General features: G+C 37.0%; 1 protein-coding gene across 1 annotated transcript in view; it reads left to right on the top strand.

The window, feature by feature from the left end:
- The window catches only part of LOC118807435 (voltage-dependent T-type calcium channel subunit alpha-1I-like), a 199,952-nt gene that overhangs the window by 41,549 nt on the left and 139,793 nt on the right, over positions 1-18,610 (top strand). The window contains exon 4 of the mRNA XM_036569447.1: positions 12,061-12,220. Coding sequence (XP_036425340.1) covers positions 12,061-12,220 — 160 coding nt within the window. The remainder of the gene's footprint in view (positions 1-12,060; positions 12,221-18,610) is intronic.

The raw sequence follows: 18,610 nt of genomic DNA, 5'->3' as shown, positions 1-18,610 counted from the left end.
TTTTTCAGATGATATTTTAGATGAAATTAGAAATAAAATAATCCCATTGCATGACCAAGGTCAAATAAAAATAAGTGAAAAATTAAGTTCCACTCTTATTTTAAATCTGAAAAATCCACAGGTATTTCTATCCATCTATCCACTTTGAGAAGACAACTCAGCGCTATGGGTCTGAAAGGATGTGTAGCTGTTCAAGAAGCCTCACTGAGAAAAGGAGACAGACAAAAAAGAAGAGAGTGTGTAAATCAAAACACTGCTTGTGTTCTCAGAAAAATGAACAACCTTAGAGTCCAGACCTCAACATCACTGTATATGTTTGAAATGATCTGGATTGTGAGGAGGAGAAAATACAACCAACTTCTAAGACTGAACTTTAAAGGTGTGGAAAAATATCCCTGCAGATTTCTTTTAAAAAATGAAAAGCTAGTCTATTAAAAAATAATGCAAACTATAATAAATGTAAATGAAGATTAAATGTGTTTAGATATCGATGTAATTTTTTCATTCAATTTATGTTTTCTAATGTATTTAAGAGTAGACTCTTACAAGACATCTACCGGAAGATTCTTTAGGGACCTAAAATAGCCCTACTATGGCATCTCACCTGGCCTTGTTTTTAAGAGTGTAGCAAGTTTGTTAAGTTAATTAGGTTAAACCTAAATATTAAGCCTGTTTATATGTTACCTTTATGTGTATGTGCATATTCCTTGAAAGATTTGTCTAAGTAGTTATAAAAAAACCAGCAAAAGCCAAACCATGACCACACTAAGGGCTAATCACGATGTTTATTTGTGCAATGCAGAACAAAACTCTGAAGAGCCACAGCTACTATCGTCAAGCTCTGCTCATTATTACAGCATGATGCTGTAAAAATGCACTGTGCCACAAAAAAAAACACCACCAACATCAGCAGCAGCAGCAGCAGTAGCATTATCTATTAAAGGCAGGCTGAAAAAGTTTAGCTCAACTCCTGTCCAAACTTTTTGGAGCATACTTTCATTAGCAAGGCGGGAATGAGGTGAGCTATAATGGTTTAGCGTGGTGGATTCGGCTGCAGCGCTGTGGCTGCTGTAATTCTGCCTGCTCTATTTAGACGCTTATAAAAGAGGCAATCAGCTCTTTTATTAAAGCCAATTTTCTGACAGCAGCCGCTTCGTGCCTTGCACTCACAGTTTTTTGGACAGTATGTTCAGAGACAGCCTGTCCAAAGTGAAAGATCGGAATGTTTTACCTAAGAAGTGTGGTTCAATCCTTTGGTAAAACCCTGCAACCATGTATTTCAGCTGTATGTTCAAACTGTATCATTGCTGTACAAAACTATTTTTATACAGAAAGTTCTTTACTTTGAATGTATGTAAACATTAAAATGTTATTCCAGGCAGTTCTATTGGTCCATTCATCATGAACTTCTCACACAATATGAAGGTCGGCTGGTGTGCTCAAATTATCCAGAAATATATACTATATACATGCATTTTTGGGAAAGCAACAATATAAATCTAAATAATATCACCAAACAAACCAGTTTTTACATTGAATATAGTTGCTATTAAATATTTCCGTCTACCTGTAAACTATAATTTGGAAGCTGCTTTGATTTCACGCTCACAGTCATAAGGAAAGTTTGAACAGGAGATCATGCCTCACTAAGTCACGGCCACACATGAGGATCTCGTTCCCACACCTTACTAAGTCAAGGCCATGACTGAATTTTCTTGTTCCCACACCTTACTAAGTTGTGAGATAATTAAGTTAGGGCCACGACTTTGTAAGGCGTTGGAGTGAGATCATGTCTTACTAAGTCAAGGCCATGACTTAATTATCTTGTCCCCATGCCTTACTAAGTCATGGCCATCATTATTTTCATTTATACAGGATGCCACCAATGGGGCTCCATAAATATGGCACTTTTTATGCAATTTTTTTGCTCAGTCCATTTATTTTCTGACTTTAAAAAATAGAAAAACATAAATTATAAATTGTGCCATAACGTCTGCACAAGTCACCTTTTATAATAGATTTTTTTCCGATGTGTTAAAGTCAGCAGACAAACAAAAATGTGCAAAAATGTTCTCTAGGCGGTGTTTTTATTTTTATTTGTTTTAGATAATCAACAAGACCGATTTTTTTTTGTACAAAACATTTGCATATGACTATATATATATTACTATGTTTTAATGTAATCAAATTCCTAAAAGCTGGTCAATAGAAGTATTTAACTCACGCCAGATACAATGTCCAGTAAATATATTCATCTAAAGTGCATATAATAACCTGTGTTGAAGAAACTGCTTTATATAGGAGTCAATCATTGCTACATGTCACCTCTTTATCCATGCATATCAAAAGTACATGGCTTTTGTAATGCATTTAAGCTTTTGCTTAAGGAAACACTGTAATTGTTTAGATTTAGTTGTAAATATAAACATATTTTTGTTAGCAAAAAGTTTTTTTTTTTTGGGCTGCCTGAGAATATGTTACATCTTTTTGTGCGACAGCCAATATATGACCAAAGTTTGTCTGGCAAACTGAATCATTGCCGGACACTGACCGGCATTAAAAGCTCAAATGGAAACTCTGGTTTTAACTTGTGTATAGCTAGTGCAACAAGCCTTGAAATGTATTTGGAGAATTTAGTGCACAGTATTTTGATTTTACCCAAAAGTTACAAGATGTATTAAATCTGAGCCATTGCTGTTGGCTAATCACTGCAGTCCTGAACAGAGCCTTTGATAAGGATCTGGTACCAAAGGTCCAGACTGGACAGACAATGCTTCAAAAGGGGCTTATGGAGGGCATCTAAGTGCTGTCCGGACCACCCTGAAAGCCTGGCTTAGGTAAGGGCTTGAAGGCCGCTGCATAAAGCATCTCAGACTAAGAGAACTGAGCTACATATTGTCTTTTTTGTTGTATTAAATTGAACATCTCCAGATGTCAAGAACTGAAGATCAGCGAAAAATGTGACTCTCCTGTTCCATTTTCCTCTCTTTGTAAGCAGAATAGATTTTAACCTCAGGGTTCTCTGGATCAGGACTATGTGAAGGCTTTACCTCATACAGTGAAGATGCACTTGGCACATGTTTAGCCTTTAATAAGCTAAATGTGTGGAGATTAGCTGGTAACTGATAGCTGCAGGGCTGCCTTGGTAAGCAGTAAGACATTTCAGGCAAAATGTTCCTTTTTTAGGTTTTCTAACTGGAGGCAGGAAGCATCTCAGAAACCAGACATTATGTTCTGAAATGTTTTGGCGTCGCTCACCTTCGGAAAAGTGTGAAACTTAGTATTGGCACACTTTTAATGCCTCAGTAATATCTTACACTCTTAAAAAAAATGTGTTTCTGTTTTGTCCTGTGAGGTACACTGTAAAAATGACTCATCCTACCAACATAAAAATTACTTCTTGTGGTATTAAAAGTGAGTTTTATTGAATTATTTTTATTCAATTATTCAAATAAATACTTTAAACGAACTTTCAGTCAATTTTGAAGTTGAATAAAACTAGTTCAATTGCTTGTTATTACATCAAGTCATTTTTTTAGGGTTGATCTGATGACCATTTTTACAATGTAACATATCTTTCAAACATCAGTCACAGGAATTATGGCATTCGTGGATACATGTTTCTAGCTTTTACAACGTTCCAACAAGAATATAGACCTACATCACTCACAGTCATCACGGTAGCAAAAGAAACTGCTGAAAAAGTAAAACTTATGAAAAAAAGAGATTTCTTCTCCCTTTAGCAGTACTACAGGAGATGAAGTAAGCTATCCAAATGTAAGATGCATTAACTAGCTTAATTTACACTGTTTTTTTAATTACTTTTCTAATATGCATATGTTAATGAAGTAGGCCACATGAGGTGAGTGCACTGCCAAGAGTAACTGGTTAGCACTAATGCCAAGCAGGTTAGCCTGTTACCCTAATATCACCTATTTAGCTCTTCATTGAGTAAAGATTGGTTTGTACCTCAGTAGTTTCTTTTGCCCCCTTGTGTACTTGTTCCATCAGCAGTGTCCGGCTTCTTCACTAAGGTGCACAGTTCTAGGAAAAACATTTACTTGGTTTACAATCGTGTAAAAGTTTGTTGTTTTGTTGATTTTCTAAGTAAAGATGTGTGAACTTCTTTTCACTTATAATACCATGAAAACAAAACCTTTACATTATGCATGTTAAACTTTAAAAAGGTTCCTCACACTCACATATCTCATTTACAAAACTGGTTCCAGATGTTGTTCGCTGTAAAGGTTACATTTGATCAATGTTAAATAAAGTAGCCTTTATGACAGATGACACCTATTGGAATAAGCTTTAATAAACATTTATGTAGGGTTATGTCAGTTGTCATGACAAGCTTATGTAAGAGTCATGTAGCCTTATGAACAGCACGCCACAGTAAAGTGTTACCCAGTTTTGTAATTAAAACAGCTGTTCCTCAGTGCAGGTGTGTATCTGGCTGCTTGTTTACATCCCTGCTTAATAAAGAAGATGCCAACATGCCACAGGTGCGTGAAGCCAAAACCAATAGAGCAGAAGAGAAGCGAGTGCGGCCTTTCCAGCCTCCGATGCCTATCTAAAGCTCTCTTTTCATTTTTTAAATTGCATGGAGAAGAAAACAAGAGCACAAGGTGCAGGCGGGTTAAGATAATATCCTCTGTGTTATTATTTTCCCTGAATCTGATGGTGTGCGTTGTGTGCTGACCTGCATCTATTTTCTTCCCTGATCAGACTTTCGGTGGCTTCTGAGTGGCCTGCAGAGGTTCATCACATAGATGGGGTTGAACCCTTACTGTGCAATGGGCTGTATCACTGTCCTGCAGTGGCCAAAAAATAGTGCTGTAGCGCTGTGCAAAGGCCAGCCTTTCATTTTTTTTTTTTTTATTTCCAGGCCAAATGGCCATTAAGAACAACTTATTCACTTTTCAGGGTCATGAGAAAGGCAGAAAATGGAATATATTTAATAGAAAATTACATAGAAGCACCATCAACTAAATATCATAATTTTTCAGAAATGTGTCCACGATGAGCTTTGATTACAGCTTACATTCTTTTCAGGAGACTTGCTTTCAGTTTTTGAAAGAAATTTGCAGGGACTTTCCGGTAGTGACCTAACATTAAGGTTAACTAAGAAGAATAACATGGAACAGAGCATTCTTGAAACATGAAAAGAGGCTATATGTGTGATATATTTCTTCAATAGTTTACTAATGATGGCTGTAAAATGTTTATGCGTGTAAAAGGGTTTCAGTGGGAAATTGTTCACTTAAAAGATTTGGCGTTTTTTTGTGGAGTCCATCAAGGTTCAATTTTAAGCCCTTTGCTTTTCTCTTTGTACATGCTTCCTCTAGGTGATGTCATTAGGAAACATAACTTTTCATAGCTATGCTGATGACACCCAGTTATATATATAAACATCCTTTGGATTACATTATGGGTTATATTGTTTAGCAGGTTATCAGTAATCTGTGCCAGAATACATGTGTAAAGTAACCCTCCCGACCCTGAGAACATCACCTGGCCATGAACTCTACAAGACATGGACATGTTGTGCAGGAATGTTGTGCCAAGTGTAAATGACTGCACTGCACAGTGGCTCCAAATGTAACAGCTGTACAGCTCTTGCTGTGAACAGCCCTTTCCCCTCATCACGTCCTTGTGGGCCATGTGGCCTATAGACTTCCTCTTGACTTGCATTAAAATTCAGAAGCTCCAAAAACTGCATTTAAGCACATTTTTTAGACGGATTATCATTCCACGGGATAAAATGTGTCAGAGCTTTGAATAGCCTGCTTTGCATCCAGCTTCTGCTTGCATTAGAAGAAGAGTCCACAAATATTTATTTCAGTTTTGGATTAGTGCACAATTCATAGCTGTGGCGGCATCTAATAGACCTTCACTCACAGTCGCTAAGCTTTATTTTCAAAGCTAAGCACATTCTGTGTTTTCTGTCTTCTAATCATATAGAAGAACATTCATTTAATGTTTTGAACTGGATCCATATGAAATCCCACAATTCAGCTCCTCACTCTCATAACTACATAATGCACATATTAGTTTCAGACTGAATAATTAATAGTGATTAATTAATAATAAGATTAATAACTTAAGTAATCAGCCTGTAGATTAAAGGGGTTAAAGTTGCTCCCAGACCACCATATGGTTGTTGTCATATTAAAAATTCATTTACACCATATAAGCATGTGAAAAGTGTTGCCTTTTACATTGTGTGAACATTTTATGATGAATGGACTAATAGAAATCATACAAACCTTCTGGGTCTTCCGAGAAGGCCCACTGATTTCTGGGAACTAAGAAAATATGTCAATAATTTTGAGTTAATCTTTTTATAGAATGATCATGTTTGTATTTAAACTATGCAAGAAATCTAGAAATAAACTTATTTCATAGTTAAGTTAAAATCTCTGCCCAGTGGAACATTGTCCAATCAGGATATTTGTCTGTGGTAGGAGAGGTACAGACAAGTAAACTCTCCCTTTGGTTAGGCCTTCAGGAGGAAATAGTCACTTTAATTTTTTTTCAGTTTTTGACATAATTTGAAAATACCTGTTATTCTTTACATTGTGTGTAAAATGGCCCAAAATGACTGGTCTGGTTCCATTGACTTACATTCAAAGTAAAGTAGGTTTTTTCCTTCTCCTGGTTTTCATTTTGGAGACACAAGGTTTTCTTCTGACAACAGCGATATGTTAATGTCTGTTAACTATAAATAAAACATATGGAACGTGTTTTGCAAGCTTCAAATATCTTTTGAGGACCCACCAGCGGGCCACAGAGCTTTCTGGTATGATCATACACTGATATGTTCTCTCCATATGGTCATACAATATACAATTTGAAAGTGTTGTAACTCAGCTTTATATCTCTGGACACCATTTATTCTTCCAATCGGTATAGCAAATATGTTTATTTTGTTTTGTAAGGCATGTTTTCTCTAGTAAAACCTATAAATGACCACTGCAGCAAAGCCTTGTGCTTAATTTCCTCACAGAGCCTCGACAAACATGATCCAAAATGCGTTTATGCTGGGAAATTCTTCTTAGATTTAAAAATACAGGCCATTTTCATGCTTTTAGCTTTAGCCTGCTGCTTAGAATATGGTCCATGTTGATTGTAGCCACCCTGCATCAAATTGAACCGTCTGTCTGGCCAATAGCAGTGCACCTGTGCGTCTCTCCAGCCAATAAGAGCCAAGCAGCTTCTGATGAACTAGCTGACCCCCTGGTCAAACGATTGGCAGCTGACACCATAATTGTCAGGTCCCCTACCCAATGAGAATTTGAATACCAGTTCATTTAAAACACATTAATGATTTCTTTATTATATGGAAATATGATTAATAACCTATTATATTACAAAATATCATGTTTATATTATATTATTTATTATTTTACAGAATCTAAAATATATGATCAGCCTAAGATTGAGGGTTCTTTTATTATTATTTTATTTTATTTTATTTTTTATTTATTATTATTATTTTTTTTTTTAGAAAAGCCAAAACATCTCCTATAGTCACAGTCACAGTCACATCTCTATAGCTTGCATCCGTCACTTTTAATATGACAGTGATGACAGACTAACCTCTAATTGATTTTCTGATTGACTGATTTTATTGACTGACTGGTGAACTGAGGTCCGCTGACATTACATAATTAGACACACGTGAGTGTGTTCGTGAAAGAGGTCTGTACAACAGCTCCCAAAGGCCCTCTACAGTGCATAATGTGTCTGGGTTTCTTTGGGTGTGCCATTAGGGCCAGCAGAGATTAAGTGGCATTAAGCCATTAAGGGCATTAAGGCATTAAGGCTCTGGCTCTCTGGGCCTTTGCTGTCTGATCTGATAGATCACCTCTGTAAACTGCCTGCTCATCTTCAGTCTGACACAGCAAAGTCATCAGTGTAGTTTTTTAACCCTTAACATTCACAAATACTTAAATTCCCCCTCCCTCTCTTATTACTTTATATTAACTCTACCTTTGCATTGTTTCCATACACAGTACTATGCAAAAACCGTAATTTATTTTCCATTCTAAACGGCTATTAAGCAGACGTTATTCACTTTGCAGCATCAGAAAAAGATTTTCAGCATTTATTGTGTCCACTCTTCACCTTTATTACAGCTTCTATACTTTTCCACACGTCCAAAGTTCAGTCTTAGCAGTTGGTTGTAGTTTCTGCCCCTTGCGATCCAAGTAATCACAAACACATTCAGTGATGTTGGGGTCTGGACTCTGGGGTGGTCAGTTCCACAGCAGCTTTTTTATTTGCGTATTTAATTTTTTTTGTCTATGAAGGGCTCCTTAACAGCTACACATCCTTTCAGGCTCATAGGGCTGAGTGGTCTTCTCACAGTGGAAGGATGGACAGAAACACCTGTGGATATTCAGATCGGAAGCAGTTTGTTTTGCTCCTCTCTCTCAAAGGTGAAAGTGCTGTTTATCTAATGGGGACAGTTTTCATTGTCCACCAGGTCTTGCGGGTGGTTGTTTGGAATCCTGTTTACTCTAAAGCTTTAATTTTTTTTTTTTAATTCTAACTTTGAATTCCTGATTTTTTACTAATTATCCTTTGACTTTCTCCTTCCCTATGCAAGTGGATTATCATATCTCCTCTGAACTGTCTCCTGAAAAATGAATAACTTTTACTCAAGGACTGTTTTGACTAGAAATTAAACGAATTAATATTTGGTCTCTGTCTTTTTTAAAGAAACATAGTTGCTAGCTGATATGCCTTAGGTCATAAGGATTAACCCTTAGAAGTTGAAAATTCTTATTTTCTTTTTGCTATGATATATTATTCAAATGTAAGTGCACTACTGCACATGTAATTACATAGTGAGTTTTATAATAGATGATCTGTATATACATGTTGCTGTTGTCTGAAGAAAACCTCGTATCTCAATTTTTGAAGGATCTTTTAGTTTTTTTTACATAATTTGTAAAGCCCTGTTGCTCTTTACATTGTCTGCAAATTTCATGATGAATGGGCTAAAAGAAATGACACAAAAACACATGGTAAAAAGTCTGGTTCCATTGACTTACATTAAAGTTAAGTAGGTTTTTAAAGTCCTAGATCCTAGATCCCCCCAAAGAGAGATTGAGGCTAATTATGCTCTTTTGGACACCCAGACATGGATGGCTGTGGCATCACCAGTGATCGAACTTGTGATCTCCTGATAATAGGGCCAGTGGTTGGTTGTTTTGCACTTTAACTTACATGAGACATAAATAATCAGGAAGTCATTTTAAACCATTTCAATTGGTCTATTAGTCATGACATGTTCATGCAATAATAATAATAATAATAATTATAATAATAATAATGATAATAATCTTAATTTACATAGCATTTTTTCATGCTGATGGCAACTCAAAGTGCTGTACAGACAGGTGATAAAGCTTAACAGCAATAGAAGAAATTATGACTATCAATTTAAAATCATATAAGTCCATGGCACAGATCAAATAAAAAAAAAAAATACCAAGATATGTAGAGTTTTAATTAAATGCTAAGTTAAAGAGATACATTTTTAGATGCTTCTTAAAAGTGAGCACTGAGCTTGACTGTCTAATAAAGATGGAATTGAGATCCACAGTTTAGAAGCAGAATAACTGAACAAGGCCTCGCCATGTTTTCTGTATTTTGTGGAAGGTTTTTGCAGAAGACCAGTATCTGTAGCCTTAAGATAACATGCTAGAACATAAACAGACAGATATTCTGTGATATAAACAGTGCGTTTAGGATATTTAGATGCTTTAAAAGCTAGTAGCAGAACTTTAAAATGTATCCTGAAAGATACAGGTAGCAGTTCTTCTAACACAAGAATGATAATAGCTTCCTTATGTAAGGGACAGTTGATATTTTTCACGCTAGTTATTTAGTGTCCTGTAACTGTTTTTGCAAGAGTAGGTTTTAAAAGACTCAGTATGAATGTCCTTTACTTATAATGGCATGAAACCATACAAGAACAGTAAAAACAGCAGTGCATTAAACACCTCTTGCGCTACAGTGGCTTATATGAAAGTGCTAAGTAGCATTGCTGAGAACATCCTGTACAGAAGAAGATATCTATCACAAAAGAGTTTAGATAGTGTTTGTTCCACTGTGTGCAGTTTGCAGGCTGTTTCCTGTGAGAGCTTTCATTGAGATGAATGTGTGATTCATCAGCGCTGTGGTTGTGATCACAGCCACTGAGGGATTCTGTTTTATTTGCCCGTGTTCTCTCATAAACATGAACACCGTCGCTGCTTCATAGCGGCCAGATGTCTGTGCATGAATATAATGATGGGTGATTATTATCTCAGTATCAGATAAAAATAAATAAATAACAGTGCTGTAACAAAAGTCTTTACTTCACTATATGTGCGTGTGTGTGTGTGTGTGTGTGTGTGTGTGTGTGTGTGTGTGTTTACTGTAAATCTGAGTGTGCTGTTCCAATTAAATGCAGTGTATTTGGGACCTATGATGACCTGTGTCATTTCCGTTAAACATGTAACAGTGCAATAGGCAAAGTGAAGATTTTTATATTTTTTTCATATATATATATATATATATATATATATATATATATAGCACTGCAGTAACACTGACGTGGTGGTGGTGTGTTAGTGTGTGTTGTGCTGGTACGAGTGGATCAGACACAGCAGTGCTGCTAAAGTTTTTAAACACTGCGTCCACTCACTGTCCACTCTACTAGACACTCCTAGCTTGTCAGTCCACCTTGTAGATGTAAAGTCAGAGACGATAGCTTATCTGCTGCTGCACAGTTTGCGTTGGTCATTCTCTAGTCCTTCATCAGCGGTTACATGACGCTGCCCACAGGGCGCTGTTGGCTGGAAATTTTTGGTTGGTGGACTATTCTCAGTCCAGCTGTGACACTGAGGTGTTTAAAAACTCCAGAAGCACTGCTGTGTCTGATCCACTCAGACCAGCACAACACACACTAACACACCACCACCGCATCAGTGTTACTGCAGTGCTGAGAGTGATCCACTACCCAAATAGTACCTGCTCTGTGAGGGTCCATGGGGGTCCTGACCACTGAAGAACAGGGTAAAACTAAGTATGCAGAGAAACAGATGGACTACAGTCTGTAATTGTAGAACTACAAAGTGCACCTATATAGTAAGTGGAGCTGATAAAGTGGACAATGAGCATAGAAACAAGGAGGTGGTCATAATGTTATGCCTGATCGGTGTATATAATGTATGTATGACGAATATATGTACTTATTAATACACAACTAATATATAACACCTATTAGGCATTTTTGAAGGTCTTGTTCTTTCTTCAGTAAAGCCCAAATTAATCCCATCCAAACAGTTCACTCGCTTTGCATTAAGCTTTATTCATTATGTGTTAGTACATAATTGAAGTTCTTTTATAGTAACTCACAATAACTAGACTTTGAGGCATTGCAATGCAAATTATTGAGAAGGAACTTCAGTTATTAATTATTGAGAAGGAACTTCAGTTATTAATTTTTTAAAATGAGATTAAACTAATGCAAAAGGTACCCAGTTTGCATGTTTTGGCAACAAAAAACATAAAATAATATTTACTTTAGAATTTGCAATATGCAAATTGACCTGAAAGCTTGTTTACTGCTTTTTAGACCCTAATTAGTGGGGACTAAAACTCTACTTCAGTATATTGAACACATCTTGGAATTTTAGTGATTTTTTAAACTCTTAGTCACACTAATAAACTTCAGATGTTGATGCTATGGAATATACACAAATACGGTTGCCAATTATTCAGTAATGTTTATTCTGTGTTATTACATCTAATAATGCAATTATTAGTGATTTTCACACAACAGATCTCCAATTGTGTGCCTATATGGGTCGTAATGAATAAAGCTTAATATACAGTGAATAAATCTTTTAAAAGTGTCTAATTCTGGCTTTATTGAACAAAGAACAGCAGTTTTTACAGTAGTGTTTATAGCGTATACATATTACATAAAGGACATATTATTATTAAATATAGGTATGAATGACCACATGACTTGACAATCCTGTGTGTGTATGTGTGCAGGTATGCGAATCCTGGTGAACCTGCTGCTGGACACTCTGCCTATGCTGGGGAACGTGCTCCTGCTCTGCTTCTTCGTCTTCTTCATCTTTGGCATTATCGGTGTGCAGCTGTGGGCGGGGCTACTACGTAACCGGTGCTACCCCGAGGAGAACTTTACCCTGTGAGTTACCCAGTGACCTCTCAACTCTCAGCAGGCCTCAGTTCCTCAGAACAGTGTGGTGTTATCATCCTAAAGCAGTAGTATTGAATGTACAGAGAAAATTCAGGCTTCAGGATGAATGTGAATTCTGCATTTAGCTGGTACCTATTTACATACATACCGGTATGTCATATGTTTTACTGAAGCCCATTTCACGCCAGAAGTGGAACAGCGTGCGTGGTGATGCAGAACCACTCTGTGATATTTGCATTTTCACATAATACAAATGACTGTGTTGTCAACCTATTGCTTAAATAAACTTTATGTAGATGATGTTAAGGGAGCAACGATAATAAACCTGACTTGCTGCCATAACAGTTGATATAGCTTTCTGACCATGTCATGTACACAGAGAATGTTTGTTCACAACATTAATTTAAGGGATACATACACATATATATATCTCTCTGTGTGTGTGTGTGCATGTGTGTGTGTGTGTGTGTGTGTGTGTGTGTGTGCGTGTCATAAAGCTGTTGTTTACTTAATGTTCAGAATGAAGAACGAAGAATCTAAAAATGAACTAATAAACTGGTGAGAATGTGAAGAACACTCTGAAAACCTTCCAACAATTAAGTTCTCTCTCTCTCTATTCCTCTCTCTCTCTCACGCACAAACACACATACACACACACTACAATTCCTCATTCTTCTCTTCATATGCTTCTCTCAATAAAGCCTGATTATGAATCTAAATTTGAAAAATGCAAATATCTTCGGTGCCTAGTTGAGCCCACCATTTCATTAAAACTTGTTCTTCTCTCTTTAGCTGGGTTTCATCAATATTAAACCCTCCCTCACTCTTTCTCTGTGGTTGCTGTGCCAACAGTAACCTAATGCATATTGCTAGCAGATCTGCAGGCACTGCAGGTTTGCATGTATTTTGCTTTTACAGAATTTACAGTGTCCAAATTTGCCATGAGCACACGGTTAACATTTAAGTCTGAGCACAGGATCAGGCATACCCCAGGCTGAAATCAGTGGGGTAAAGGCCCAGCTGAAAAGTGGTTTGTAGTTGATGTGCATTTTGCGTTTGAGCCTGGGGCTCTTGGGGTCTGACCATGATTTGTGTTTCTGAGACTTCGAAAATGTTGGCCTAAAGCCGTATGCTTGAGCCACTTCTCAGTCTTCAACTTATGTCCCTCAAGCTTCCCAAGAAGGGATATAAGAAAAGTTAAACTCAAGTAACAGTGAAGGTTGTACCCTACTTTGGTTAGCTACCAAGTTAATCCATAAATGACAAATTTATGCAGAAAAAGGCATTTTATGTCACTGAACTTTATTTATGCTTGCATTTGTACAAGACCATTGGGGAACCATCATCTCCTTCTAGGCCTTCAGAGAAGGCCCAATAATCTGTAACATGAAAAGTATGTCTGTTATTTGTAGTCCATTGTTTTTTAATAGAATCTTCATACTTGTGTTTAAACTCTGCATGCATTGTAGTAAAAGCAGTGGGTAGCACTGTCGCCTCACAGCAAGAAGGGCCTGGGTTCGATTCCTGGCCAGGTGACCAGGGTCCTTTCTGTGTGGAGTTTGCATGTTCTCCCCGTGTCTGCGTGGGTTTCCTCCGGTTTCCTCCCACAGTCCAAAGACAAGCAGTCAGGCCAATTGGACATGCTAAATTGCCCCTAGGTGTGAGTGTGTGTGAATGTATATGTCTGTCTGTCTGCCCTGCGATGGACTGGTGACCTGTCCAGGGTGTATCCTGCCTTCCTCCCAATGACAGCTGGGATAGGTTCCAGCTCCCCTCGTGACCCAGAAGCATAAGCGGTTTAGAAGGTGTGTGTCTGTGTGTTTTGGTTGAAAACAAAAGGGTTACATTCTGGAAATACCCAACAGAAAATAACCCAATTTGTATTTTTCTTTGTGATATACAGGTAGTTACTGCTAAGCAAGGTCTGCCATTGGTTAAGACTTCAGGAGCTGAACTGAAGGCATAATGTGTCAAATTAACACAATTAGAACTGCAGTGGCAGCTCTGTATCAGCACTGTTTACTGAAGGTGTCACTGTATTAATATGTGTTATGAGCTTCAAATTAAACATGGATTGTCTTTTAAAAGCTTCAAATGCCTGTGTTTAATTTAGAATGGCCAACTAAAAGTATTTAAATCAATCACCGTTAGCTCAGTGATAACAATATAAGAATCCAATCGCTGGCAGAAATTAGCATTATTTTTTCTTTGTTTTTGACTTTTGTGGCCCAATCTGAAGATCTAGCTCCAGTAGTGACAGTTCACAACTGTACAAGACCAGCTGAAACTGGATGTAGTTTCAGGCCCTGTAAAAGTCTATGGGAGGTCACTGTACATTACATTAAAAGCACATATTACACAAAGTAGGTAAGCCACTTAGTAAGTAAGTTAATAAGCAAAAGAAATCATATGTGCTAAATAATATTTCCTTAATATAAAATATGTTGGAAATGTTTGAAAAATTCTTTAACCAAGCACATGTTGAAACCTTGTTTAACTCATTTAGCTATAATCATATGCAAAAGTGTTTACACCCCCATCAAATGACATTTTGTTGATTTTCTAAGTGAAACTCAGCTCCCCACGTCCTCTACTTTAAACTTTCATGGGACAATTTTCTGCAAATTTTAGTGCACAATTTTTATTAATTTGCTAAGTTTAACGTTGAAAAAAGTAAAATATAAAATGTGCCATAACTTTTGCACAGGCCACATTTTATGTTTTGTTTTTCCTAAAATGTTAAGCTCAGAAAATAAGCAGTAATTGTGCACTAAAATGTGCAGAAGTGTGTTCTCTGTAGAGAATGTGTTAACGTACTTAGAAGTTAACTTAGAATTCATTTAAAAAAAAAAAAAAAGAAAAGAAAAACATGGAATTTGACCAGGAGTGCCCATACTTTTGCATTTGATTGTAGTAGAGTTAAAATGACATCACATTTTGAATGTCACGTCACATTTTCCGATCCAATATCTGCCTTCATTAACAACATAGCTTATCACTTCAATGTGTACGGGCGTGGCTTAATTACTGTAGAATAGATAAATGTGTTGTTTTGCATATGCGTTTTGTATATGAATACAAAACTATTTGTTTCCGCAGCCTAGTTTCCAAATATGGACTGTATGGATTGTGTTTATGACAAGCAACTGTTTATAGAGTACATCAACACCTTAATAAACAAAAAAAAAAAAAGAATGATCTGGATTTCTAGAGCTATTTGTGTACTCCAGATGCCTTTAAAGACTGCACTGCTTTATTACAGCTACGTCATTGAGAGTCTAATTGAAAAGCAGGCTTACACATGGCCCTTTGTCTTTGTTTATCACAGCTTGGTGGCTGGCACTGTTATAAAGCCTGAGCCTTATTTTCCTTTTTGATCTGTGAATTTGTTGCTTTCTGAATGAAAAAAAAAGCAGCATCTTTTGTAGCTGTAGATCAAACTGGCATTAGGAGGAACAGAGCTTATGTTGACACAATTAGCATATAGCTTTCGTTCACTGTCTGTTTTGGCACCTGTGCTTTGAGGCTCTGCTTTGTGTTCTGTCACAGCGTTTGGTGTGTTTTCATCTGTATACACGCTCTAATCCAGCCTGATCAGTGCGTCTAATCTACAGTCTGATCTCAGAGTGAAAAGCCCCTCCCCCCCAGACCCAGCTGTATGATGTAAGATGGGGATACATTTTATCTGCATAATTGACAATGAGATTTTGTCTCAGGCTCTATCTGCTCAAAATATCCTTTCTGAGAATTCAGGATGCACTGATAGGGAAATTTTGGAAATGAACACCTTATTTTGAACAATCATTAATTATTTCATTTCTGAATTATAACTAAAATCTATAATTTGTAATCTATATATTGTAATCTGTTACAAAATGGCGATTATGTACAAGGTGTTCATTTTAAATTGCCAGGACTAAATACAGTATCAATTTTTTTTTTCAATATTTAGTGTGTCCACTCTTGGCCTTTATGACAGCTTCCATTATTTTCCAGTGACATGCTTTCAGATTTTCAAAGAAATCTGCATGGATAGCGAATTTGGTTGTGTTTTGAAATACACTGGCGGCAGATTTAAAGGCTACACCAGCAAAGACCGAATATACCATCAACAGGTTGTTCACTTTGATAGGGTTCAACTGTAAGCTGCTGTGGCCATTAGTGTCTGGCAAATCCCATAAATATAAACATATAGCGGTGTATATACTCATAGTGGTATAGTAATGGGGTCTTACCTGGACAGAGAATCAAACCTCCACAGAGGCAGGCCTGGATCATCAAGTTATTGGCCTCTGGGCACAAATATTTGATGAGCCTCTACCTGGCAACCTTTTTTGGGTGGTCAGTTAATTTTCACTGACATCACAGCATTTTACACATACATGCAGCACCATGATATCAGCACACTAACCACGGTCACAGGCACGTCACTGCTGTAAATTCATATTTTTTTCAATTGTGACAACACAATAGCAAGATTGTGCACACATTAATGAGAACACAGGTCAACCCCTTACATGGTCAAAGTTTTATTTAAACTTCCATTACCTAAGAACAGCTCAGACAGTTTGTATTGAAAAACCTGTAGTTACTGAATAATAAGCCTTAGTATGTAATAAATCTGGGATTTTAAGGGGTTAAAGCAGGGGTCGGCAACTTGTGGCTTCGGAGCTGCATTCAGCTCTTTTTCTGCCCTGTTGTGGCTCCACAGCAGAATAAGATTTTTAGGTAAAAATAAAATAATACTCCTTTGCAGTAAAATAAAGCTCTGCTGATCCTTCTAACACAGTTTTAACAATAAATGGTCTTAAATGCTGAAGTTAACGTAGAACTGCTAACTCACCCTTTAACCCTGAAGGTTGACGCGCAGACTGCTGTCACCATAGCAATGCAGAGAACAAATCTCGCCTAGCTAGTAGCTAACGAAAAGGCAAAGAGAGAGATTTAAGACGAGCATCAATAATTTGCAGACGAATGGACTTATTTGCATTTGTAAGCACTCCAGCTGGTTTCCTAATATGTTTATTCTGCAATGAGAAACTGTGAAACACTAAAGAGTCATGAAGCTGAAGTCAACTTCTTGTTTGAATTGTCCAGTTCCACGTTAAATGGTGTAGCAGTTACATTTTGGCATCTCAGGCACCATTTAAGGTGGAACGGGAAAATTCAAACAAGAAGCTGGCGAGTGAGAAGCGACTTCAGCCTCCTAAAAAATCAAATGCTGAGAGACATTTTACAAGAAACTATTCTACTTTTGTGGAAAAGTTTCCTGCCAGAGATGTGAGAAAAGCAGCTATAGATGAGCTAAAGCTTAAAGCAGAACAAAACAAGTCTGCATTTATTTGTCCCTATTATATTTTTTTGTCCCTATTAGGACATTAGCATGTACTAAGACATATTTAGCCAAGATGGTAAAATAGACATAAAATGTTGTGGCTCCCAAGATGGTTTGATTTTTGTTGGAAAGACAAAATGGCTCTTCTTAACATTTGGGTTGCCAACCTCTGGGTTAATGTAATCCCTACAGCTAATGCAACACTTCCCTATGAAGTATCCATTTGCTTTTGACAAGCAAAACATTTACTCCAATGAAGACAACATAAATTAAGATCAGACCGTTGAAATGTACATAACAGACAATGAAAAAAGCAGCAAACTTTAAAACCCAAATCATCCAGCGTTCTAGCTAAAGCATACTGCCACGGCAGATATGGAAATTCTTTTTTCCATTTATATCTTACCTCTGATGACTCACTGCTAACAGTGATTTTATATTTGGCTTTGGAAATGGGCATCCCCAACTTTGTCAAAGCATCAGGTCTCTCTTTTACAGATCATCCAAACACATCTGTTGAGTATCTGAGCTTCAAATTCAAAGTATATTCTAGGCCCATTAGCTTACTGCTAAGAAAACTGAAAACTTGACCGAGATAATAGCGGATAGTGAAACAGTTGCTAAGCAGTGATTGAAGGAGAAAATGAAGCAAAAGTTTAGGAAAGATGTTGAGATTATTTCAATTATGATCATCCTTAACACGAATTAACTCATTTCCTCTGCAGTACCACTAGTGAAGTTCCCACCACAGTCAAAACACTATTTAGATTTTCTCATTGTCGCTTTTGGGGGCCCTGTAGTGGCTTGGGCCCCTGGGCACACACCCTTGAAACCCAACACATTTCAGCACAAAGAGGGTGTCAAATTGTCAGTTATATTTATTGGCTGTATTTCAAGTATCAGACATATCATAATAATAGATTTTTTTTTATTTATCTGCAATTAATATACCTGGCATTGATATATTGTGCCAGCTACTGAGAATATTTTGTGGATCAGTGTTGATCAGGAGCTCCATTCACTTGCCACATGTCGCTTTCATG

This window comes from Colossoma macropomum, unplaced genomic scaffold (genome assembly GCF_904425465.1).
Source record: "Colossoma macropomum unplaced genomic scaffold, Colossoma_macropomum, whole genome shotgun sequence".
Taxonomy (NCBI): Eukaryota; Metazoa; Chordata; class Actinopteri; order Characiformes; family Serrasalmidae; genus Colossoma; species Colossoma macropomum.
The sequence above is the reverse complement of the archived record's forward strand: the minus strand, read 5'-3'. Positions and strand labels throughout refer to the sequence as shown.